At 41.6% G+C, this 27,233-nt stretch overlaps 1 protein-coding gene across 2 annotated transcripts in view; it reads right to left on the minus strand.

Annotated features, from left to right (window-relative positions):
• LOC117041122 (UDP-GlcNAc:betaGal beta-1,3-N-acetylglucosaminyltransferase-like protein 1) overlaps nt 1–27,233 on the minus strand; it is a 60,228-nt gene that overhangs the window by 9,993 nt on the left and 23,002 nt on the right. Inside the window, exons 6-7 of one of the 2 annotated variants that reach the window (XM_033139518.1) lie at nt 12,524–12,619; nt 11,491–11,667 (exon numbers count right to left, since the gene is read on the minus strand). In XM_033139518.1, the coding sequence (XP_032995409.1) occupies nt 11,629–11,667; nt 12,524–12,619 (135 nt within the window). In that variant the 3' untranslated portion in view covers nt 11,491–11,628. Of the gene's footprint in view, nt 1–11,490; nt 11,668–12,523; nt 12,620–27,233 lie in introns of those variants that run through there. The other variant, XM_033139517.1, reaches the window with a different exon arrangement.

Genomic DNA, 27,233 nt, shown 5'->3' on the forward strand with positions numbered 1-27,233 from the left:
GAGCAGGGCCGTCTTAGAGGGATCGGCCGCCGTGGCGCAGTGATCCCTTGGCGCCCCCGGCGTGCCGCCTCTCCACCTGCCTCCCTCCTGCACTGGCCACCCCTCGGGAGGGGGGTGGGCGAGCAGGGGATGAGGGGTGTGGCGCTGGAGCGGTGCGGGGCTTTGCGCGCCCTTCCAGCGCTCCAGCTGGGGCTCTAGGAGGCGAGGGCGGCGGGCTTTCAGCGGGGCGGGTTGGGGAGGGGGCACCCAGTATGCCGGGGGGCTCGCGGGGCGCCCCTGGGGGGCCCGGCGCCCTGGTGCGGCGCGCCACCAGCCCCTATGGACGAGACAGCCCTGGCAAAGAGTCTAGAACAGGGGTTGGCAAACTTACCAGGCCTCGGGCCGGTTCCTCCAGCGCCTATCGTGCGGCAGGCCAGAGGAGCGCGTGCCCATACGCGTGCGCACCCACTATTTCCGGCACACTTCCAGGTCGGCAGAGCACCGGAAATAGCTTGTGTGTGCGCGCACAGGCCTCCTCAGACTTGGGAGTGCGCCAGAAATGACGCATGTGCAGAAGCTATTTCCGGTGCTGCGCCGACCTGGAAGTGGGCAGCCACGCTGCGCCGGTAACAGCGGGTGGCGGCAGCAGGCGTCGCCGTGGGCTGGATAACTGAGTCCCTCGGGCTGTATCTGGCCTGTGGGCCTTAGTTTGGGGACCCCTGGTCTAGAAAGTCCAAGACAGTGCAATCAGCCTTGCTGAATACAAAAACCACACAGCCTGAGAAAACAAGTATCACATAATCACATATTCAAGGCTTGCAGATATTTGATGGATGATCTATAGGAGCACCTTTATATGCATAGATTTAAATATACTGAAATATTTCATCTGAGCTGCTGGGTGTTTGCTTCCTGGCACATGCTTCTGTGTATTTACAAACGGAATTACACGCTGAGCTCTTGCACCCAACAAGTGAGCATAAATGTTACAACACCAGCAGTTTGTCATCACTACTGAAATCATGTGATCATCTTCACTGAAACAAAAGCTCAATTGTTATTGCAGCTAAAGATGCAAAAATGTTGCAAAAAACACATGTTTAACTCAAATGAATGCTTTAACTATACAATTATAGTTAGTATGTATTTACTCCCTTGGAATAGTTGAAACATTTCGACCTCTTTGCACTTCTATCCTTCACTAAACATTTCCAGTAGAAGCAAAAGAGACAGGAGATACCTGTTTCTCCTAAAATAAGACACCGTCTTATATTTTTTTTCGCTCAACAGTATGGCTTATTTTCAGGGGATGTCTTATTTTAACCGTGTTGCATCGGTACGCTGCATAGCCACGCCTCTCCAGGCTGTTTTAATGGGAGGTACCACGTCACTATGGCTTATTTTCGGGGTATGGCTTATTTTTGGGGAACGGCTTATATTTCGCAAATGCATAGAAATCCTGCTATGGCTTATGTTATGGCTATGTCTTATTTTAGGAGAAACAGGGTATGCAATGTTATCAGAATTCATTAACGGCTGAAATAATGAATGAAGCTGCTAGGCAATTCAAATAAGAAGACAGCAAAGTGCTACCACTCTGACCACTGATTGGATTACATCCAGGAAACATTTGGTTCAGACTTGTTTCTACCTCGAAGGTTCAGCTCAGGAGTTGACTAAGGCATAGCATGTGCATAAACCCTCCTGAATTGTGCTCCACCTCATGTATGAATGCACCCTATAAACAAAACAAAACAAAAAACACCTATGTGGATAGAAAACAATATGCTATAAGGTTCTTACCCTAGGTGTCACCCTAGTTTTCCACACAGAATGGCTGGAATCCAGCAGAGAGTCAAGCATGCTTTATCAATGGGCTATTAAAACCAAAGGACTAAAAGCAAGGGGGAGTCTACACTCTTAGACCAGAAACACATTTTGAATTTTGCGAATGTGTTGCGGGTGCTAGTTACAAAATGGTTGGCTGCTTGGGGGGGCAGGGGACACAGAATAACACAAAATCAGAGAGAGTAAAGTCATTGCCCCTTCCCACCACCACTGCACAACCTCATGCTTGCTGTGGGAAGTCACCTATGTCCTGCTGGTTCTAACTATGGAGATCACACATCGTTGACTCATACGGGTACACACACGCACACACATTCTGTCCAGTAACAGGAAATATTCCCAAGTACCAGAAAAAATATACAGGGTGGCTGCACCAGTTAACTCATCCACCCCCCACTCCCACTCCCTGATGCACATCATGTATACACACTCACACATGCATTTCTCTCTCTTCACAATTGCATATCTCCTCCTTCCTCTCTCTCGCTCCCTCTACTCCTCACTTTCTCACACACAGCCCCACACCTCCCTCCTCTCTTCCCAAATGCATCTCTCTCAATCACTTCCCCACCCACATTCAAAGAAGTCCCTCCATAGGCTTTCTCCCAAACCACCTTTTTTTCAAATACCCAAGGGCTACCAACCTAGCGTTCACAGGTAAAGTAAGTGGAAGAAGGTGTTCAATATTTGGGATGATGGCAGACCAACAGATGTGATTTTGTGGGCCTGAGTCAACCTGAAGGTTTAAAGGTTAAAGACACTTTTGCAGGCCAGTTCTACACACACTACCTCTGCATCCCACAGAACTCAGTGGGATTTGCTTCTGAGTACACAGGCATAGGACTGAGCTGCTTTTAAATTCGGCTCCTGTCCATGAACTTCAAGGAGCCAGCTAGTATAGTAATGTATGGAAATAATGCTCCTAGGTGAGAAAGTAGAAAAATCAACTTCCAAATGCAGGAGTTTATGCTCACAAGTCAGCATTTTTATTAAAACAGGGGACAGGGAAACTTTAACTGAAGTCCCTTCTTACCTATTAACAAAAAACAGATGCGTTACAAAAGTGACTTTGTTTGAGTTAACCGGGGCTCTTGCCCACACAGGCTGCTCACACTGTCACCCAGCGTGCTAAAAGGAAATAGTTGCTGCCTTGAGCCTTGATCTGCCCACGTGAAATGAAGCATGCTGGCTGACCACAGAATGGCCTCTGTTCCCTTTTGCAATTGCCAACATCTGCTGGGCAGATCTATGAATAATTTCACAATGAAAAGCTCTCACCCACTCCAATCCACTGTATATGTAATTCAAGGTACACTTCTATTAGGGAGCTGTTTGTTCCTAGGCCAGTCTATTTGAATTCTATCAAACTGGAAGACAGAGTAGAAAAAGCAGCTTTGCTCAGGTGACAAAGCTTGACAGTAACATGCATACATCTAATACTTCATTCTGTCCTAGGTCCACTTTAATCCCCCAGGATCTGTGTGTCAACATTTAAGTGTGTTTGAGAATTTACTATTGAAGTAGTTAGAACTATCTGAGAAAAAAACATAAGCCATATTGGAGTAATTTGAGTAGGGTAGATTCAAAAGCACTGAACCACAGATAGGAAACCTGTGGCCCTCTAGATGTTGTTAGACTTCCACTTCCATCATCCCTAACCACTGGCCAGGCTTGCTGGGGAGTTTGAGTCCAAAAATATCTGGAGGGTCACAGGTTCCCTATCTCTGCATCAACAATTTGGTGTAAGAGCCAGGCATAATTATTAAACCTACATATAAGGGAGGAGAAGTAGTCATTTTGAACACTCTTCCACAAATCAGTTTTCTGTGGGTGGCAATACACGGCCCCAAATGTAATTTGTTAATGCGTGACTTCATTACACTCAGTGACTAGGTAAACACATGGTCAAGTCTCAACCAAGAACTAAAATGTTGAGATAGCCTAAATGACTGTGCTCTCCAAATGATTGTGCTCTCCAAAGGTTGGTGTTGCAACAGACCAGAGAGGAGGCAATCCTGGACTTAAGTGGTACTTAAGACCTAGTTAAGACATCGGTGGAGTTTCAACTGACTGAAAATAGTAATCACAATGCTATCCAATTTACAAGTAGGTAGACAATTCCCAAGCAAGTCATATTTCTCTTCAAAAGAGGAACATTTTCCAGCACTCTACTGTCTCCCCACCTGAACCCCACAGGACTGAGAAGGAAGGCAGGAGTCACATCAGCCTCCTCATTGCTACTGGATTTTTTCTTGGGGGGGGGGAGAGCTGCCTAGTTAATGTGAGCCTTTAGCTCAAAGCCTAAGGCACTGGATAACAAGAATGGGAAAAGGGGAATTCCAATTTGCCACCCCTGCAAGAATCTCTGGTAAATAGGAATTTGCACACAGATGCAATTGCCAGGAAAGCTGAGGAGCAGAAACTCTAAATGACAAGGCATGGACCAGCTGCCAGGGGGTGGTGTTTTCCCTCAAGCATGCTCAGGATTCATGTGGCCTGCGGTGCCTGAACAAAAACTAAGAGTTGGAAGGCTCAGGAACACCCAGCCTATCCTGTGAAGACAGGAACTTCCAGGATTGGAAGTATTTTCATGGAGACTATTTTAGTTTGGAGCGAGGGGCTAGATAGGGTCCTGTTAAGAGGGACATATGGGGCAAGAGGATCTGCTTGTTCACCCTGATGTAATAGGAGAGGGATAGAGACTATAGGAATAAAAGTTGGTGATTGAGTTGAATAAGACTGCCTTGAGTAGGTTGAATACTAAAGCACTTTGGCCATTCACTGTGTAAGTATGCCATTATCAGTTATTTTATGATTTTCTTCCTGATTTGCTTCTAATGATTGGTTTATAGTCATGATCTATTTTATTGCATAAATATACTGTTCACCACTTTGCATGTCTTTGCACCAAAAAATCAATATATAAGGAAACCATAACTTAGCACACATAATGATTTCTAGAAGGGTAATCATTTTAGTCACTTGCAGCAAAAACCACACAGCTTAAAAACTCATTTATTATTCCATGGAAGCTTATGCAATAATAAGTAGCTCTTTAAGGTGCACAAGGCCCTATAATGGAAGCAGCTTTTAGATTTTCACACACAGGTTGGGTACAAATGCCTTTCATGTTGTTCTTTAGTCAGCCAAATAAGTGTTGGTCGGTCTCTCTCTCTCTCTCTCTCTCTCTCTCTCTCTCTCTCTGTACAGTGTGTGTGTGTGTGTGTGTGTGTGCGCACACACACACACACAGGTACTATGACTAATTCTGAAAAGGGAAGAGAACATGCAAACCCATTGTATGCTCCTGATTTCCTAACAACAGTTAAGAAATCAGCAAATATTTTGTTTGCATCAGATCTTCAAGTATATCCATTCACAGGAATATACATGAGAACTTCACCTGTGGGTGAAAAATATTATGTGAAAGTTAGCCCTTTAAGTTGCTGGAATAACAATCTCATGATTGAAAGAACACTAAATTTAAGTCTCCAATGTCACCCCCTCCCCATCACAAGAAAGATCACACAGCACCTTCTAATAATCTTAGCATAACCTTTGCTTTCTGTACCTTTAGTTGCATTTGTGGTGACTTTGTGGCTGTCCTGTGGTGAGACAATGACAAACAGTGTTGCAAGAGAACAAATGTAAATTCTGCTTAACAAAGGGCAACAAAAAGCTCTCAACCTTCAGCTGTATTTGTGCCAGAACAAATAATATGTTTTAGCTGTTTTTTAAATTGCAAAATGTATGCTTTGTTTTATTTTATATTAATGTTTTATTTTTAACCACTAAGCAGTAAATAAATATTGTTCAATAAAATAAGTCACAGGACAAAGAAATATCTGCAAAAATTCAGCATCAAATACTAAACACTACAAATGATAGCATGCACAATATGAAAGCAAAGACCAAAACACTTTAAGCAAGTCGTCTTTTTATGGCCACATACTAGTAAAAAATTTATCTGACAGCACAAAAACCTACCTTGTAATTTTAATATGTAGAATAAAATATTCCATGCCTTCCTGGCCATGCTGAGGAAGCTTTAAACATTAGCTTAAAGGTGACAAAACTAAATGTATGGAAAGGGCATACAGTACAATTCAGGGTTTTTCAAGAATATGAGCCACTATATTTAATCATGTCAGGACTGGATTGCTCCATTACTTCTCTCTACCAAAAATAACTACAAATTAACTACTACAACAAATATCAGCCAATGACAGTTTACTTCTGCCTATCATTTGGCCAAAATGAGAGTTCACCGGTTGGGGGGTAACACACACACACACACACACACACACACACCATTTTATGGTTAAAAGCAAAGCAGGAGCAGAAACATATGGTCACTAGGTGCTGAGATAAGATGCAGTGTGGAGATAGCAAAAGCCAGTAAGAAGGGAATGATGCAATGTGGTTTGGTTTTCTGCTTCCCTGGGCCCACCAGACAGCAATCCAATAGATCTTTGGCTCCAAGGAAACAGAGGACCAAAGAAACACTCCTCATTGAGAGTGCTCTTTAAGAGATATTTTCCTAATGCAGTACTGGAACATTTAAGAACATGTAGGAATTTAATTACAGTGGTACCTCTGGTTAAGAACTTAATTCATTCCGGAGGTCCGTTCTTAACCTGAAACTGTTCTTAACCTGAAGCACCACTTTAGCTAATGGGACCTCCCGCTGCCGCTGCGCCGCCAAAGCACGATTTCTGTTCTTATCCTGAAGCAAAGTTCTTAACCTGAAGTGTTATTTCTGTGTTAGTGGAGTTTGTAACCTGAAGCGTATGTAACCTGAAGCGTATGTAACCTGAAGCGTATGTAACCTGAGGTACCACTGTATTCCCAATAACATATTAAATTTCTATAAGTGCACTGAGCTACCACTGGCAGTAAAAAATATTTTCTACTTAAGTGTTTTTGAGATCCCAAAAGTGTTTCTACCAGCATACTTTCCATCTGATTATAGGTGCACATTATAAATGAATAAATTTAAATGTGGGCTTATCATGAAAAACAGAAGAAAATTCCCCTTAAAGAACAAAACCCTACACTGTTTTTGAGAGTTTCTATTTCAATAATTAGCTCTTTCTGAGGCAACAACAACTCATACATGGCATTTCATATCGCACTGAGGACTTAACCAGCTCACGATAAGGTATTTTAAAATGTGCATACTGAGTGATTCTCTGCAAGATCTGATGCAAAAGGTTAAATTCACCCACATCAGAGAAGCCAGCTCATCAATTGAAAGGGCAGAAACCCAACAGCTACCCAGCAGCCCAATGCATACCACTTCCTCCTTCTTCATGTACCGGATGGCTTACAACCACTCACATTTCCTCTTGGGCGAGGGCCTGGCTAACATTTTGCTAACCACAAAACCCATTCTTGCCCTACCTCCACTTCACTTGTGATCATGCTACTTCTCAAACTGTGCTGTATATAGGCATGGTTTGTACTTTGCGTGCCTAAAACTAATTCTAAAAGTTACAGCTGTTACTTAAGGCTTATACAGTGGAACCTCCGGTTACAAACTTAATTTGTTCCGGAGGTCTGTTCTTAAGCCGAAACCGTTCTTAACAGGGGGTGCGCTTTCGCTAATGGGGCCTCCCGCTGCTGCCGTGCTGCTGGTACACGACTTCCGCTCGCATCCCAGGGCAAAGTTTGCAACTAGGGGCATCTACTTCCGGGTTAGCGGAGCTCATTACCCGAAGCGTTCATAAGGAGGATGGTACGTGACCCGAGGTTCCACTGTATTAATATGAGTCAAATGCATATTTTAGGACAAAGGTACCATATTTTTCCGTGTATAAGACACTCCCTGTATAAGACGACCCCTATTTTTTTAAACCAAAAATTAAGTTGTTTAGCTTTTGGGGGGTGGGGGAGGTCACTTCGGCCAATCGCCCACCTGCCTGCCCGCCACTGCCAATCGCTTGCCACAGCCACTGCCGAGCGCACATCTCGCCGCAGCCGCCAATTGCCTGCCCGCTCACCGCCACCAACAGTCCACCCGCCCACTTGCTGCAACCGCCAATCACCTGCCCAATTGCCCCAGCTGTGATCTTTGAATGAAGGGCTGTATAGTTAGTTAGTTAGTTAGTTAGTAAGTAAGTAAATAAATAAATAAATCTCGTCTACAGTACCACCTGCCTTGAAAGTTATGTCTCTCAATGCCAAAGGACTGGGCTCAGTTGTTGAACACTCTTAAAGTAGAATCTATCTTTAAAAAAAGAACACTCTTTGTTCAGTAAACACACCATTAAAAAGCAAAACTAATACTTACCTTTTTAAAAGCAAATGACTAGCGATCAACTCTGCTCTCCGGGGTCTTCTAAATTAAGGGAGGGTCATGATGCTTATTGCACTGAAGTGCCCCTTCATTGTTAAAGACTCACTGGCAGACCCAAGAGGCAGATTCCTTCTACTAAAGAGTTCTCTGAGGGGAGGTAAGCACACAGTTGCTTGTTTTATGCTCCTATTACAGGTTGATTTTTTTTTATAATCTCTACAAGACTTTCATGATGGTGAAATAATTTTAGCATACCTGAATGAGTGCCTGAACCCTAATGCTTGATCACAAGGGCTCCACTTCTAAGCTCTCAAAACTGTTAAGTCTTTCACAGAGCTCCTTCGCAACCATAACTTCTGTGACCCTTGGCAGCTTTGCCACCCTACTGATAAAGAATTTCCACTCATACCCATTTGCCTTAATGGCCTGTTTGGATGATGATGATGATAATAATAATAAGAATAAGAATAAGAATAAGAATAAGAAGAAGAAGAAGTTGTTTTATTTGCATCCTGCCCTCCCTGGCCAAAGCTGGGCTCAGAGCAGCTAACATCATATAAATAAGACAATATGCATAATACAACATACAATATGCAAATAAAATAGCATTCAACATTCATTAAAATAATATTAAATAATATTAAATACAGTATCAGCATTTCAAAATTAAACAAAAATCCACTCTTAACCGTTACAATAAGTAATTTATAAATTCCAATCAATAAATATCTTTTCACCTCACACGGTCTTTGGCCTAAAGTAACACAGACCAAAATTTAATGATGTTTCAATATGCTTAGCTTCCCTCCCTCAACAATCCATCTACTCACTGGACTAGAAACTACCATATCAATATTCAGAGTCAGCTTCCCATTCTAGACATAAACTCGATTTCTTTCACATCAATTCTCATTCCTCTTAACTCTATATAAGCTCAAGTCAATTTCCATTAAAAGTGACTGAAATGATCCACAGAAATATAACCTGGTGAATGTCCTTGAACTTGTTGCTTTCCTTTTCACCCTCAGTTCAAGCAGTATGTTGATATCATTTTAGTTGTTTAATCAAGCTGGCTATTAAGAAAAAAAACTTCTCTATGGATAAGCGTTTTCCAATTCAACAAAAAGATCATTATTTTCAAATATTTTTTCTGCCTCGATTGCTGATCTGACACAAAATTCATCTGAGGACCACTCGAGTATGTACTTCCATTCCAAGAAGGCATTTTCTTGTGAGACTTTCACTGAAGTTGATGTTAAATATCAGTGCCTCATTCAATAGCATGTACTATTGATTATACGGTATGATCATGTATAATTCATACTTGTACAATGTATTTTGTTTCATACTTAAGAGATTTCGCCAGATAGTTTGAAGGCGCAACATGGACATCACCCTGCATTATATTTATCACCCTGAAACTTGCATGATTGCAGCTAACATTAGAGCAGTGAGGAAATGAAACAAGAGTTTCTAGAATATGAAACCTAGCATAGATTTATTCCTCTTCTGAGAAACTTAAGCCTAAAAAAATTAAAAATACCTGTCTTCCTGCCAGAATACCACAAAATCTAAGCCCCAAATATGTGCTTCTTAAGACACCCTGTGATGGTCTGCCACGACCCAGACATTAGATCCCTCATCATACTCTGCTAATACACATATTTCCCTGAAAATGGAACAGGTTTCTTCCATAAATGTACTTGCGTTTGCCAAACCTTTTTTTCATTCAGTGATTGTTGCATTAGGTAGGAAACAATCTGTTGCTAAGGTAATTATGTTGGTTTCAAATCACACAAGATGCATCTCACTTAGAGATAATTTGTCCTGGGTTTCTGCATTTCAAGAATTCAAAATAAGTATTTGCTGACCAGTAAAAGGGTCAGTTATATAAAGCCACTCTTGAGATACTACAGAATTTCTTGACGGGCAAAATATATATTTTTCTTTTCCCCACCCTCTTTTTCTTGCCCCATAAACTTGAGCATGCACAAATACAGAACACACCATTGATCTGATGACATGGGCTATTAATAGCAGCAAAAAATCAAACCTAACAAAAAACAAAGAACACCTTTGTACCTAGCAGGGTATTAGTGGGAAACCAACAGTAAAAATTATTTCAGCCACCTCAGGAAAGGCAAGAATTATTCAACCCTCAAATGCACTAAAATATGGTAGCTTCCCATCAAATACCCGACCTTGCATAAATATGTATATAATCCAATGTCTCTGAATGCTGCTATTATATATGGAAGCCATAATACAAGCCATGGCAAAAATCTGTAGCACGGTGACAGGTCTCCCCGCATACTTAAATGTATACACAAACAGATGCTATGTTAAGACACTTGGAAGGTTGGATCCACAGACTTGTAGAAAAAAAGGGGGGTGTAGGAAAGAGCTCAGTATGGCAACCACACCCAACAACCCTCCCCCTCCCGCTTCAAGTTCCTAAACTAGCTCCTGAGACTCAAGGAATTCAGAGCTGAAGGCAGAGAGGAGAAATATTCATTCTAAATATTTGTATCTATTTGATGTACAAGATCCCAGTTAAGGCCCAAAGAACATAACAATAAAATCAAAGCAAACTATATTTCAATTTTTTTGGTTACAGGTGGGTAGCCGTGCTGGTCTGCCATAGTCGAAACAAAATAGAAAATTCTTTCCAGTAGCACCTTAGAGACCAACTGAGTTTGTTCTTGGTATGAGCTTTCGTGAGCATGCACACTTCTTCAGATACCAATTTTTGGGGGGAGGGAGGGGTACAGAATGGGTTATGTGGCAAGGTTAAAAAAACAGTAGGTTGCTTTCAAAATAAGTCCTGCTCAAATAACAAATTCTTAAGTTGGTGCCTAAAACTCACAGACGGTGCCAGCTTATTTTCATTAGGTAGAGAGTTCCATGACCCTGGTGCTACCACACTGAAGATACTGCAGTGGCAGATCACAAACACATCTCCTCAGTTTTTCAGTGCTTTAGAAGGCTGCCCACTGCCCTCCACAAGAATCATAAAATAATTTGAGGTCACCACTTGTTATTAACAATGCTGTTCTAATCATGACACTGGAATGAGCGTATCTAGATATGCGTATGGGTACTTAAATGTCAAATCAATGTTCCAACTTAAACATAAACAATACAGGACTGTTGTTGTTGTTGTTGTTTTTATTATTTTACACATGTTGAAAAAGGAGTAACTATTTGCTCTTTGAGGGAATCCTCTCTTTGAAAAAGTAACCAACGAAACTGGAAATTTTATTTCGGCAGAAACTAATGAGAACAACTGTTTCTTACATGTTTGAAAGTTATTGTCCTGTTTCTCTGTGCCTAGCACTCGGTTTGACTTCAGTGATGAACATTTCAAATACAACAATGTAACTTAGAAAGAGAACAGTTGTGCTGGTATTTGGTTATCGGCGGCAGCGTCAACATGATGAAGATTTAAAATTCATGCTATCTTTGCTGTATTTCTGTGTTTCCTATTCCTTTCACATTTGTAATTAACATGGCCCATCACAACTCTGTACTGCATTCATAACCTATTTTTTAGGCAAATAAGATAGCAGGACAACAATGAATTATTCTTCTTAATCGTGTTTGTATTCTATCCTTCCTCCAACGAGCTCAGTGTAACATGCAGAGATGAAGGATATTCTCACCACAACCCTGCGAGGTAGACTAGGCCAAGCATAAAAAGGAATGACTGGCCCAGAGTCACCAACTGAGCTTTATGGCTGGCCAGGGACTTGAACATCAGATCACTTTAGGAGAGTCCAGTACTCTAAACACTACACCACACTGGCTCTCCCAAAGAATCTAAATCTAACAAAGCGTATAGTGTCTACCCTAGTTTCTATGTCAATAGATTAACTGCTCTGCATAATTAGGCATAGAAGCCTGCTGCAAAAATATCATTTTGTGAAAGAAACTAAAGTGATGGTGCTTGTAAATAATGAAGTGCAGCCCAACTGCAGTGATCATGGTATAGATCAGGCTTCCTCAACCTCATCTCTCCACATGTTTTTGGCCTACAACTCCCATGATCCCTAGCTAGCAGGACCAGTGGTCAGGGATGATGGGAACTGTAGTCTCAAAACGTCTGGAGGGCCAAGGTTGAGGAAGCCTGGTATAGATTCTGTCCACCTACAGTTTGGAACAAGAAATATGGGGAGTATAGCTGCTTTCTATAACTTCTCTCCCCCCTAAAGAACTGTTATAATCATTTTAAGAACACAGAAATACACTTATACTGTCTAGCTCTTGTTACCTGGTAGATGTATATAATCTTCCACTTCCCGCGTACTCAAGCTAAGTGTGTCAACAACATAAAACAGAAGAAATAGATGGGAATCAGCCTTCTGGCATCTTAAGGTGAAAAAGATAAATGCAAAATACCTGAGTAAGAAGCTGCTCACAGGTTAGATTATTGATCCATCGAGTGTATCGCTCAGTTGCCTCTGCTGGCTCTCTCTCAATTTGACAACCTATAATCTGAAAGTACAAACAGACATTACCTTTAGGAAGTATAGATAACGTAACATTAAAACAGTTAAGTACTTCCAGACATTCTCTGAAGAGAGAAAAGGGCACTACAGCATGACATAGGCATTAACCAAGCATAGGCAAACTCAGCCCTCCAGGTGTTTTGGGACTACAACTCCCATCATCTCTGATCACTGGTCCTATTAGCTAGGGATGATGGGAGTTGTAGTCCCAGAACATCTGGAGGGCTGAGCTTGCCTATGCCTGGCATTAACCTTCAGCATTAACCAAGCTGGTGCCAAACGTATTGTTGTGCTTTCCTTTGGACCACATCAGCGAGGCCGAGAGGGGGAAACATGTCATCTGGGCAGCCCAGGACCTTCATACAGACTACTCAGGCTTAGTGCTACTAATGCAGTGGTTTGTTATCCCTTTGAACTCTACAATTCTATGATTTTATGCACATGGTATCAATGTATCATGACTCTCAACATAGGAAATGCTACTACTAACAGAGTTTACGCTGCAATCTACCCCCATCCAACAACTTTACAGATACAAGGAGCAGTTAACCATGCAACCTAAAGACATATCAAGTCACATACACAGTTAAAAACTACGACACCCTTTAAGTGAGTGCAACAGTTTTGTTTAGACATTTTCATTCCGACAGCTGTGATGGCTTTTCTAATGTTATCAGATTGGACTGCCAAGGCAGCATATACACGTACAGTTCCATCTATTTGCTTATCTAGGTGGCCAGTAGGGCCCCCAAGCTAGTCTTGTCTTTCCCACTAATTATGTATCCAAAGTAAACAAAAGAGATCTTGAGCTAATTGCACTGTTACTGACATTTCACACTTGCTGCACCCTTCTGCTTACAGACTTAGGAGCAATTGGCAGATGCTATCTGAATGCAAAATTAACATTAGGAGAAGTGACTTACGAATTCCGAGCTTTGGTTCTAATGATCGAAGTCTTGTTCACTCATAAAACAATCTTAACTGAAGTTAATGCAACTGTGTACATATCAAAACTTGCCCAACTTGTAACCCATGAAGTCAAGCACGGCCTGCCAGCCATGGATCATGACTTTGCCAGGGGTGCAAGAATCCTCTTATATTTTGCTGTTTATCTGAAGTTCCTGCTGACACATGAAGGTTGACAACCTTCTGGCAGGACCAATGCTTGGCTGGTCACAAGCTGTCGCATGCCTGAAATGCATTGTGGACAGTCAAATGTCATAGTATGAAGGGTCTTTTAACTGCATAATATTCGAACTGCCATGCATCACAAGTGTTTGGTTGCTGGAGAATAATATCAACTGAAGCAAGTTCAATCAACCGTCTGGTAACAACACTTACATGTATAGTGGGAGGTGTAGTTTGTTAAGAACACAAATCAAATTTCCATGCTTGAGCAGCAGTTTAAAATGTTTCTATCATGAACGCTCACTCATTTTTCCATACACAAAGACCCCCGGGGTGCATCTCTTCCTAATAATTCATAGGGAGCAAGCCTTCATGCTACCGCAAAATTGGGGGGAGCCCATCCAAAACTAATGGTAGATAGCTTGCTTTTTGTTTATGAATTGAGCATTTCATATTGATTTGACAAAGAGTGTGTACGCACATGTGTGTGGATATATGTTCGCGCACACACCAGACTTTCATTTCATAGGATTTACAAAATAAGCTTTAAAGTACACGACAAGAACTAAGTGTGATGGGGGTGAGACAACTGGAAGAAGTACCGGTAGGTGGAAAAAGATGCGAAGTGCTGGGCAAACACAGCTCTGCCTGTTTGAAAGGAATTCCATAACAAAAAGATAAGAAAGCTTAGCTTCTGTACACAAAGCAGACTGACCCGGCCAAAGCTACACAAATATAAATTAATGAACAGCTGCCAGGAGGTGACAGATTAGTCTTAATACTGGCTTTCTTATGGCCAGGTTTCCAATTAGAGCAGAATGTTAGCTGTTCCACCCCAAGTTGTGAAAAGCAGTAATGCAAAGCAACCAGGTTTTAGCTATGTTCAGACCCTTGAAACACTATATAATGAAGAGGCACCAGGTTAAAGCTGCCTCTGATATGCACAATGCTCTGGGGTAAATATACTAGCAGTCCAATCCATGAGCCAGTTGAAATAGATTAACTAGGATTTAGGAGATTCTAATCTCAACGACTTCAGCCCAAGTATTCCTGCCAATATGGCAGAATAGTTCAGAAGAAAGCAACATTTATAAAGTGTCCAGTTCAGTGTAAGCACAGGGTTTGGGCACAAATGGAAGCCCAAAGGATCGCCTGGGCTTCAGAAAGCAAGATTCACTATGCCAAAACAAAGGGCCTATCTGCACTATCAAACACTGCACAACAGAACTCATTTTAACTGATATGGTCTCCCCCAAACAAATCTGCACATTGTAATTTAGTGAGGGTGCTGAAAATTCTTTTAAACATCTCACCAGACCCATTCCATACACTTCACAGAGTAACAGTTCCCTTGGTTACCTGTAGAGAGGGAATTGCTGTGAAAACACTTTCAACAGTACACTCCTGAACGCACCAGGGAGTAAAGCTGATTGAGCTCAGCGAGTCTGAATAAACATGCTTATAACTTAGGTCTGCTATAACTGTTCAAAGTTTTCTTTAAATCCTGTCCAACAACATCCCCCCAAAAAGAAAGCCAGTCTGAGCTTTCAATGGACAGCTTTTGTGAGCAATTTTTTCCTAATACAAAACCCAGGTGCTCCTACAATTAAAAAGTGATTTTATTCAACTTCTCATAACATAATGATATAGCCAGTTATCTTTTTTCTGTGAATACCAAGATACAGCCATGAGAATAGCTTGCTCTTTCAATAAACAACTGACATCTTGGATCCCACTTTAAGAAAACCTCAAAAAGCAATAATTCCTTATGCTGAGCTTTACTATGGCTTTGTTCCCAATATGAGAACTTGATTTGCTGCAGTTTTCAAGAGAAAGAGCTTGGTAGAGATCAATAAGTACAGTCTAAGCACATCCACTGTCAATAAAGAAAAGCTTGCTACTGCACTCATGTCAGTAATTTAAACTTAAGTCCCAACTCACCTGAGCGGATTTGAGATGGGCATGGGTGGGGGGGGGAGATTAAGTCCCAATGTGCTGGCAGGACTCGTTGCACTGGCTTCTGCTAGTGCAACAACATACTGCTGGTGCCGAAACATCCAATCTTCATGGTTTAATATACATGCTCTTGTTCTTCTTCAGTGAGGCCTCGGCTCCATTTGATATAAGCAACTCTTGCTTTAAGAAAGCATTGAAACAATCTATAGCAACTCCGCATTTCACAAATGTAGCCTGTAACCTGAGGCGAACATGTCCAAAAATGCCATCTCATGTAACGTCTCCATTTCTTTTCTAAAACCGCCTCTATTTAAAAGAATGAATGGATGAAAAAAAGATATAATCTCTTGCTGTTCTGTTTTAACTGTTTTTATTCATTGCTATTATTTTCTTTTAAATATAAGGCATCATAGGTAAAGGTAAAGGGACCCCTGACCATTAGGTCCAGTTGTGTCTGACTCTGGGTCTGCGGCGCTCATCTCGCGTTACTGGCCGAGGGAGACGTCATACAGCTTCCGGGTCATGTGGCCAGCATGACTAAGCCGCTTCTGGTGAACCAGAGCAGCGCACGGAAACGCCGTTTACCTTCCCGCATGGAGCGGTACCTATTTATCTACTTGCACTTTGACGTGCTTTCAAACTGCTAGGTGGGCAAGAGCTGGGACCAAGCAATGGGAGCTCACCCCGTTGTGGGGATTCAAACTGCCGACCTTCTGATCAGCAAGCCCTAGGCTCTCTGGTTTAACCCATAGCGCCATCCGCATCCCACAAGGCATCATGGCAGTGGGCAAAACTGAAAGGCTTAATGTGAGTTTGAGGGGATCCTAGACGAGGGGCCCTCTGACACTATCAGAGACAAAGTGTCCCCCATCCACCCCCCGCTTTATTTACATTCCAGACAGTGTTCACGATACAAGTGGCATTTTCATTATCCCATATTGCCTTTGGGCCCCACTACATCAGGGGAGGAGGAAAAGAGAAGGTAGGCACCCAAAACATAATAATACAGAACACAGGACGTGAGAAACTAGCATGAACCCCAGTGGACCCTGGCATTTGCCCAACCATGGTGGGTGCTGAAAACAGGTTTGAGCACAAATGATTCCTTTTTTTTTTTTTTTTTTTTATAAGAATTTATTGGCATTTTTCTGTAACAAACATATACCCACACCCACACCTACAATTAAACAAATGCAAAACAGATAAAACAAATACATACAATGTCAAGCTTTCTTATTGCATCTTTCTAGAAAAAAAAAATTTTCTAATTCCATATCTTGACTTTTGACTTCCCCTGCCTTTTCACCTTCGAGTTTGTATCCTTGATCTATTTTATAACCATTTCTCCTACAAAAAAAAAACATTAACTTCAATTGTATAATTACATTCAATTATATCTTCAACATTTACTAAAAATGCATCATCAAAATAATACCTCACCATTTAATCTTCTAAATCCATAAACTTAATCCACTTAAATTCACTTTGCTTATACTCCACCTCATAGATCTTCGCAAATCATTCGCATCTAATCTATCTCTTCTATCCTTAAGGTTGCTGCTAGTAACGTAAAAACTTGAAATATCTCCTTTCATGTTCAAATAAAAAATATAACAAAGTGTTGTTGACAGTATTCACCCTCCGATTTCAATTTACCATATCAGGCTGCTTACAGTTTTACTTAATGCTTCACCCCACACCCCCTCTGTCCATTATTCTTCTCCTGATGGCATCAGCACTGAACTTCCATATCTCTTCCCTCTCCAAGCGTCCACAGATCCAGGCACAGTCCAAACCTCTCCTTGCCGCGAGTTCAGAGGTGTCCCTCTCATCATCTCTCAGCTTCTTCGGTTCTTTGTAACATTCCTTTTCTTCTTGTAAATACCTTAATTCTATGTCCCTGGCCCCCGAGCTCACACCTCGGGGACTGGATATACGAAATCTTAACGTCGCCTTGGGGCTGCCACCCCCAAAAGGCGAATTTCTTCTCCGAAGTAGCTCATTCATTTCACTCCATCTTTGCATCCATCCTCTCAGCTCTTTGGCAAGGCTTTCTTCTAAAGTATCAAAAGTTTTGTAAGCCTCCTCTGTGGGCAATTGGTTCCATTTCAGACCCCCACACAAGACTTTGACTTTTCTATAAAGCAGTTCCACCTTCAAGGCAGTGAGTCTCTGTTCGTCCGTTAGTCCAGAGTTCAGTGCCAGTTCAAGGACGAAACCCAGCATACTGGCAGAGGAGGAGGAAGCGGGTGTCATATTTCTACTCCCCTCTTTGTTCATCGCCATTTTCCTGAGCTGGAGCGCAAATACCGCAACTTTAAAAAGAGATATTTTCCTCTAGTTAACTTCCCAAAAGAAAAGTTTGCCAGTCTCCTGTGTCAATTTTAAATACATTGTAACCAGTTCTGTAGCAGCAATCACTCAAATTGGTTAGATTCTTGAGCTCGAAGGGAGGGAGGGCAGGCTGCCATTCTCCTTCCCCCCGGATCGTTCCAAAAGCACGATTTCTAATCAAATTCTTTACTCACGACCACCGGGTTCTTTTAGCTCCGTTCTTCACAGGTAGAACTTGGACGCTCACCGCGGGCTCTGTCGCCGCATTTGCATCCCGGTTGGGGCATGTCCCCGAAGCCCGGCTCCGTTTGCCCTTCACCCCCACTCCCCCTTTACAGGGGGGGCAAGGGAAGGGTTCAGAGCCTCCGCGGGCGCAGCCGGGGAGCCCAGGGTGCGGGACGCTCTTCCCGCACCCCAACCGGAGCCGCGCGCTGCGGTAGCGCGGCTCCTAACCCCCGGGATGGACAAGGCGCTTCGGACCCGAAGCAGCCTTCGACCACCCGGCGATGGCGTCGCCGCCGGAAGCCCCAAATGATTCCATTAATAAGAAAAGCAACCAAGCAATTGGGATAGGGAGAGATATTCCTTGCAACCTGAATGTGGCAGCTTGCTCAAAACCCACAAAAGTGCTTCATGAGAGAAGTAGCATAGGAAAATATACACAAGGAAAAAGTATGGGGCTAGCAGAAAGTGAGGCTGAGGGGAGCAAAGATATTGTGCAAGGTAAACAAAAATGTGAAAACAGAACAAGTGAATCATTACTGTCGTGCGTGCACATCAAGTTCTTGAGGAAACTGGCATCACCATCATCATGTGTATAAACAGTAACAAGGTTCTCTTCAGACCATTATTTCAAGTAACGTGCATAATAACCTGTAACAGCAAAGCTGATGTGTTTTTGATGCCCAGTCTTTCATTTCTAACTGCCATTGGCTCTTGTGAAAAATAAGGACCAAAATATGAATATCTCTGTACTCTGGTCTCTTCTTTAAAATGTGGCTGAAATGGCTCTTTCAAATTGCTCTTTCATACACTGCTGCAGAAAAACAAACAAAAGCCAACCCAAAGTGATTTTGATTGTTGTTCTTCCTTTACTTTCAAATATAAAGTCAACAAAAATCTAAAGCGAGTGTTTTAAATACTGCTAAATCATGAGAGTTTCTGGCTTAATGAAATACTACTCTCAAAGCAAATCTGCTGCATAAATTCACTCTGTGTAAGTATGCAGAAAATCAATATTTGATTTCCTGTTAGAAGCATGAAACAAACACTGTGAGGGAGTTTAGGAAAATATATGAAGTGGCAATTAAGCAAGAGCCCTGAAGATAAGAGCAGCATTTTAATATATCCTGTCTCTATGTTACCAGAAAGCTTATAAACTGAAGATTAAAAGCAAAATCCTATTTCCAATGTATGCCTGTTGCACCTAAAATATTCTGCAGCTGAAAGGACAGGACATCCCACATAGATAAATCAATGACAGAGGCACAGGGGAGACCACGTCCCTTTTTAAAATTTAGATTGTATTAATTTTACTACATACTTGCCAATTAGCAAGGTTTACAAACTACTTAAATCATGTGTTTGTGGGGGCAGGTGCTATTGGTTGTTTTTTGTTTGATTGTGTATTTTGTGTTCTCATATTTTTTATGCTGTGAATTGCCCTGTGATCTTTAGATGAAGGGTGGCATACAAATTTAATAAATACAAATAAAAATACATTTTCTCATCCACATTTAATTCTCCAGTCTCCCTGCCCTCCCTTCTCTTCAACTCAGTCCAAACAATTTCAAACCTAGAGAGACCATGTCTCAAAGAATGACTTCTGTACATGTTGTTTGATTTGCTATGAATATATGCACTCCCCTAACGGATCATGTTAGCAGTCAGGGAATACTCACAAGTCCAATGTTTGTTCTGGAGACCAAAGTAGCTTCTGTGGCACTGACAGTTTTTTTGCAGCTAACCAAAAGCAATCCCTCCTAGATTGGAACAACCTGGCCATAGTTATTGATGCCTTATTACATTAGACCCAGGTGTTCCAAACTGGCCTGCTTTTGAAGACTAATCAGGAAATGGAATCAAACTACAGCTACTAGGCCAGGCTTCCTCAAACTCGGCCCTCCATATGTTTTTGGCCTATAACTCCCATGATCCCTAGCTAGCAGGACCAGTGGTCAAGGATGATGGGAATTGTAGTCTCAAAACATCTGGAGGGCCGAGGTTCAGGAATCCTGTACTAGGCTGTTACCTGGGACACAGCAATGAGGAAAATCTCTTGCTGATGTCCTGGCTTCCAGCCCACTTCCAAGCACAATTCAAAATGTTGGTGTTTACTTTTAAAACCATTCACTAGTTGGGACCCGAATACCTGGAGGATAATATAGTCCTGGGTTGGGAAACCTGTGTCCCTCCAGATGTCATGGAGCATTGGCCACACTACCTAGAGGTGATACTGTCTACCAGCCCTTGGAGCATCCACAGGTTCCCCACACAGGTCTATAGCAATATGAACCTACCTGTACAACAAGGTCATCTCTAGATGACCCTGTCATTTAAAGCAAGATGGATGGTGAGTTGGGAGAGGGCTCTCTCAGTGGTGGCAACCTGATTATGGAATGCATTCCCTAGGAAGTCAGCCTAATCTTGTTGGCTTTTTCACCAGGTGAATTTTAAATATATTTTCTTTTAAGGATGCTGTCTATCTGTTGTACCTCTTTCATATTGTTTTACTGTTCTGGATTTTATGCAACTTAAAAATCCATCTTAAAAATATAAACAACCTCCCCTGCCATTTTTACCCACTGGTTCTATGCCTTGCCCTCTGCAGCAACAAGTCTGCCACAGGGCAGGTCATGTGTGAGTATCACGTTGCCTTAAGAAAGATGCTATGAAATGACAAAGCCTCCACTTGTAAACCCAGATTTCCAACACAATTTCAAATCGGCACCTAAAGACGGAATTAACTTTTTGTCAAGAATGAAAGGCTAAATTAACTAAAAACCTAAATAAAGAGCAGATTGTTAGATATGTTCCATAAATACTGAACTCATTTGAAAGCCTGCCCACTCCCTTTGATGTTCTAAGGAGATCCAAGACCTTTTGAAAGTCTGACCCTGAATTGTGGAGTGTTGAACTCCTTTGAAATCATGGCCCTTGGTGCCCAAGCCATGCACATACAACAAAGCTCAAAGATGAAAAATATAAGGTCCTTTCATATTTTCCCAGAACCTGCAAGGCCACTTAAACTATACCCATTCTGAATGGTCACACAGAGCCAACAGGAGAGAAAGAACTTTCCCCCTTCAAAGCAGGAGTGTGCATTGGACAGATGACAAAACAATAGCAGTGAACCATATGTGCTATATGGAATGCACTTTCATAGATATGCAGCCCCTGATGCTTGAACAGCACATTGAGCCACAGAGCTGTATCAGAACATAGACACTAGATCAGTAGTAGGGAGATAGAAGCTTCAAACAAAGGACTGAATTTCAAGGCCTTGCACAATCTTTGGTTACTTTAAGGTTAACAGCAAGTTTCTTACCAACAGTTTAAACATCTTCCAACATCTTTATGTCTAGCATTGCTACAATCACTGGACTTAAAAAAAAATTCCCCAAGTTTGAAAACAGAACAAAGGGCTTATTTGTCACTCCCACTTTGTTTTTAGAAGTGTTCTTGTGCAGTTATTATTGCACAATGGAAGTATACAAACTTGCCAACAGCCAGTGCCCAAACTATACAATACCCTAATGGTATTAATAAGTGCTGGATTGCCAAGAAAATAAAGCAACACTTTTCTGGGTTAGTCCAAAGATCCTCATAACACAGCAAACTGTGTCCACTAAGAATCTATTTCTCACTATTGCATGGCAAATACACAGGACCACAAGGCTCCAGAATAGGGATAAGGGGTGTGTGTGTGTGTGTGTGTGTGTGTGTTTGATTGATTATGAAAACAACAGAAATGGTTAAATACAATGAAAATAGAAACAACCTGCAAAACATTATGTTTTTTGTATCATAGTATCTCTAAAATGCTATTATAGATTTGCATTTCAATAAATGTTTACCAGGAATAATCTAATTGCTTTTACTATTGCTATTCAAAAAGAAACAGTTGTTTTTTTCTTAGTTTCCTTGACACTTCTTGAGGGCCAGATTCAACTAATGAGTTTTGCCAGCAGAAGTCCTTTAAAGGGCTTGCACTTGTGCAATGGGTTTTTCTTTCCCTAAGCCACCCCACAATTGGCTTGAGGGGCCAGGTGAATCCCCAGAACAGCACACAGGGGGAGGAGAGGGGGAATGGCTCCATCTGGCAGCAGAAACTATTGCACTGATGGAACAATTGCCATAGCGCTATAATGAATTCCTTCCCCAGAGTTTTAATCCCCCCCCCCAAACAGAGAATATGGATTCACTGACTCTTGCATTTTCTTAATCCAGTAAGAAACAAACTCCTTCTCTCACTAAAAACCTTCTCTTGTTGCCTACCCTCTCTTACTTTAACCAGAGCAGCACATGGAAATGCCGTTTACCTTCCCGCTGGAGCGGTACCTATTTATCTACTTGCACTCTGACGTGCTTTCAAACTGCTAGGCGGGCAGGGGAATCGAACCGCCGACCTTCTGATCAGCAAGCCCTAGGCTCTGTGGTTTAACCCACAGTGCCACCCGCGTCCCTTGGTAAAAGGTACTTCTAGCCAATGAGGCTAGCTGAGCCTCCAGTGACAGTGCTGGATCCAGAAGCACCCCCAAACTGTGAACTATGGGGTGCGGCGCTCATCTCGCTTTTCAGGCCAAGGGAGTCGGCGTTTGTCCACAGACAGCTTTCTGGGACATGTGGCCAGCATGACTAAAATGCTTCTGGCACAACAGGACACTGTGACGAGTGCCAGAGTGCACGGAAGTGCCGTTTACCTTTCTGCCGCAGCGATACCTATTTATCTACTTGCACTGGTGTGTTTTCAAACTGCTAGGTTGGCAGAAACTGGGACAAAGCAACGGGAGCTCACCCTATCGCGCAATTCGAACTGCCAACCTTCTGATTGGCAAGCCCAAGAGATTCAATGGAATGGACCACAGCACCACCTGAGTTGCTGCCAACCCCATCCAGAGTAGGCAATTGATCAATTTCTCAGACACGAAATGCATGTATTAGGAGAACCCACGCATATGTATTATGAATTTTCATGTAGACAATATTTTCAAAATGTGGAGAACTGAATTAAAACTAGAAAAATAAGAAACTGAAACAAACTCATTTGCTCTGCTTGAAGGTGATTTATACTGGCTTGAGACAAAGAGACAGTCACAAGCCTGTAATAAACATAATTCATCTCTGCATTCAAATAAGCTTTCAAAATCCGTATAAAATACCACTCAAGGAATGCTTCAGTATACATAAATATTGCTTGCAGCAAACCTTGGTATATAAACCCACAAGTTCAGTTATTGAATTCTACTGAATTCTATTGATACTAAGGAACATTTCCCCCCCCCCTTTATAACTTAACACATCGCACGTGTAGAACACAAAATGTTGCCATTCAAAGGAAGTCGAGAGGAACCTGAAACAACAAATTTTCAAAGGAACAGCATAAAGTAATATGTTAAAGGCATTCCACAGTAAGTTGGAATGGAACAAGCTGTATTAGATTATGATGGAATGCAAATTAAATGAGTTTCAGAAGTGCTGCCGCAGGTAAAAAACAAAAGGAAAATTAGAAGGAAGTTCTAAAATTTCACCAACAAGCTGCCCTCTCTCATTTTCCTTTGAAGAAAAGTCATGTTTTCATGTGTTCATGATTATAGTTAATGACTGCTGTAGAGATGGGGTTGAGCCAAAGCCATGTATCTGAACAGCTCCAAGACTCCAGGAGAGACCTGGCTTTGAAACGATTTCCTACGCCTCAGGTCTATGCGGAGAACATGGCAAACTTGACACTGCTGCTACCACTGAGGATATTACCTCGAAGGTTTTAAATGGATGAGAAGACTTGCTTTCATAAATGGTTTAAAATATAATCATGTGGCTTTAATAAGAGGACATCCTACCTCCATTTTATGTAGAATAAACTTAAATAAATTCATAATCTGTATAGTGCACCTGTAATTTTTAATCAAATATCTTTTTAAAACAACAACAACAACAACAACACTCAGTGTATGAAGGGTGAGGTCATAGCCGATTGCAAAAAGGCATGGCAAAAAAAAGTTACAAAGCTAAAATGAATCTACCTTAGTCTGCCATAGTCAAAACAGAATAAAAAATAAGAAAATTCCTTCCAGGAGCACCTTAGAGACCAACTAAGTTTGTTCTTGGTATGAGCTTTCGTGCGCATGCACACTTCTGTGATTCATCCAGTTACCAAGTCTTAATTGCCAAAAGTTTTGCACAGGTAAATTGCTGCTCCTTGAGAGGATACATATGAACATGTTCAGGTACATCCTGCTTGGATTTTACAAATGCATTCCATTAACCATGAATTTAATTTGTACTAATCATAGCTCAGAACCCACACCATGGCTGAGCTCCAAATGCACAATAAGCTAACTATGGTTTACTGAAATTTATCAACAGTCATTTGCTATCTGCTCAGAACTCCCAATTCTGCTCAACAATCCCAATTCTATGGTGCAGAGGCTACAGGAGGCATGGCAACTGCAATAATTAATTGATTGATTAATTGATTGATTGATTAATTAATTAATTATAGAAAACAGTAGTTATTGCAAACACAGTAATATCCCCTCAATATTTAAGACTATACATTCTCTCTCTGAAATTCTCAGCCTGCCCTCTCCCTAGTCACCTTTTTCCTGTTGCTAGAGGTGGACCATAAAGAAGGCTGATCACCAAAGAATTGATGCTTTTGAATTATGATGCTGGAGGACTCTTGAGAGTCCCATGGCCTGCAAGAAGATCAAACCTATCAATTCTTAAGGAAATCAGGCCTGAGTGCTCACTGGAAGGACAGATCCTGAAGCTGAGGCTCCAATACTTTGGCCACCTCATGAGAAGAGAAGACTCCCTAGAAAAGACCCTGATGTTGGGAAAGAAGGAGAAGGGGACGACAAAGGATGAAATGGTTGGACAGTGTTCTCGAAGCTACCAACATGAATCTGACCAAACTGAGGGAGGCAGTGGAAGACAGGAGTGCCTGGCGTGCTCTGGTCCATGGGGTCACGAAGAGTCGAACACGACTACGTGACTAAACAACAACAACAACAATTGGCTTAACACTCTTCCACCTCTTTTCTTTCGCCAAGGACAAAACTTGCTTGAGCCAACATCTGTGGAATAAAAAGCCCTTCCTGATATATTCAAACTTCATGGTAATAAATGGAGCAGATTTCATTATGTCCCCCATCTGCAGATCAATGCTACTGCAAGTTGAATGCTTACTTTGTCCACAATCGTTTTCTGATTACCTTTTTTGTCTCACAACTACAGGAGAAACTTCGGGTCAAATGGAGGATGGTTATCTCCCTACCAAACTTGCAGGGGGCAAATTAGTCATTATATGGAGGCAAAAACAAGCAAACAGCTAACTAGGAATCAGGTCAATTCAAAGGTTTATGAAACTTTCACTTATGCAGATTAAATGGAATCCTCAGGCCTCTGGCATGATTCCAGTGCAGTTCTTAGTGGTGAAAAGTCCTAGAAGCTGATGAAACAAGAAACCCAACCCATAAATAACCACTACAAAGGGGAAACTATTTGGCTAGAAAGCTGGGGCTAGGATTTTGTTTTTTTGTACTGCTTTAGCAGAAACTTGCCAACAGTAAACATACATATGGGTTCCATAATAGATATCACATCTCATGCAATGCCCATGGCTAGTTGCCCGATACACGAGGAAGAGAAAATGATCTTTTTAACATTTAGTAACTCCAGCCCCCGTTTTATGCATGAGAATATAATACAGAATCTATTCAGCTGTATACTATGAATCTAGGACTATAACGCTGTAGAAACAGAACCATTGTTAGATGTGGTTATTGGCATGTGGAGGCCATACTGGATATAAATTTAATTACAAAGCTGTATCAGAAGGGATGGTTTTCATTTGTGACATTTCATTAAAATTTAGAACAGTCTTGAACTACAACTAGCTTTGAAAATCCATTGTGGTTTTTCAGAAACACCAAATTTAAAAAAAAAAAATCTACAGGCCCAGCTTAATGAAAAACAAACACACTGCTAAATTAAAGCATGGTTCAATGGATTTATGTGGAAACACCCAATTAATGAAAGCTGCCATAAGCACTGCACTTCCAGCATCAATAAACTAACCTTTTTCCAATACAGAGATTTTTTGTGTGCCCATTTCCTTCACACTACTTGGGATTCTTACATTTTTCCGGTACTGCTCCAGTCATTCTTACATTTTTTCCAGTACTGCTCTTTCAGCCGAGAGTGTGTCTATTAAATGATCTTTCCGGGGGCTTACGTGCCAAGGGAGACACGAAAATAATTCCAAAGAGAGGTTCACAGTATCATGGCAGTTTTTCACACCAAGACCATCTTGCAGGTTCAGGATCTCAGAATCCTAGTACAGACATCCATCCCAGGTGTTCTATTGTCAAGAGTTTTAAAAGGGTACACATTCTATTTTATATACAGTTTGTTCGTGCATCACTCCCAGAACATCTGTTTGTTATACTGAAATCATTACAGCTGGCAGTTCCATCCCTCAAACTTCATGAATGCTTGAAATTAAACAGATTTTAAGAGATTATTTTTCTGAACTAAAGCTACAGAACATTATTCTGAAGATTTAAATTGCCACTAGCAGACTTTTCCAGTCATTATTTAAAATAAAATGCAATGCACATCAAATCCTGGTGTTTGTGGAATATACATGCAGCATGTATGACTTGCAAAACAATGTTCCAGTGCAGCCTGCTTCTATTCAGGGTCCCAGGCAGCCAGTCATTCCTTTTACTAGATTACCATACATTGCATTCCACACCCTTTCTGATTTGTCTCTCCCTCCAACAGTCAACCACATTTTATGACTACCAGGTATGCTCAATCACCATTGGATCATTTTTCAGTTTCTACTCTTAGATTTCCCCCCTAAAAATCTTTGCACTCGTGCAGACCTTGGGGTTCCTGCAAGTCAGCTGATCCCTTGCTCTTATGTGCAGATGGCACAGTTGTAGCTACAGAAA

This window comes from Lacerta agilis, chromosome 2 (genome assembly GCF_009819535.1).
Source record: "Lacerta agilis isolate rLacAgi1 chromosome 2, rLacAgi1.pri, whole genome shotgun sequence".
NCBI classification, from domain to species: domain Eukaryota; kingdom Metazoa; phylum Chordata; class Lepidosauria; order Squamata; family Lacertidae; genus Lacerta; species Lacerta agilis.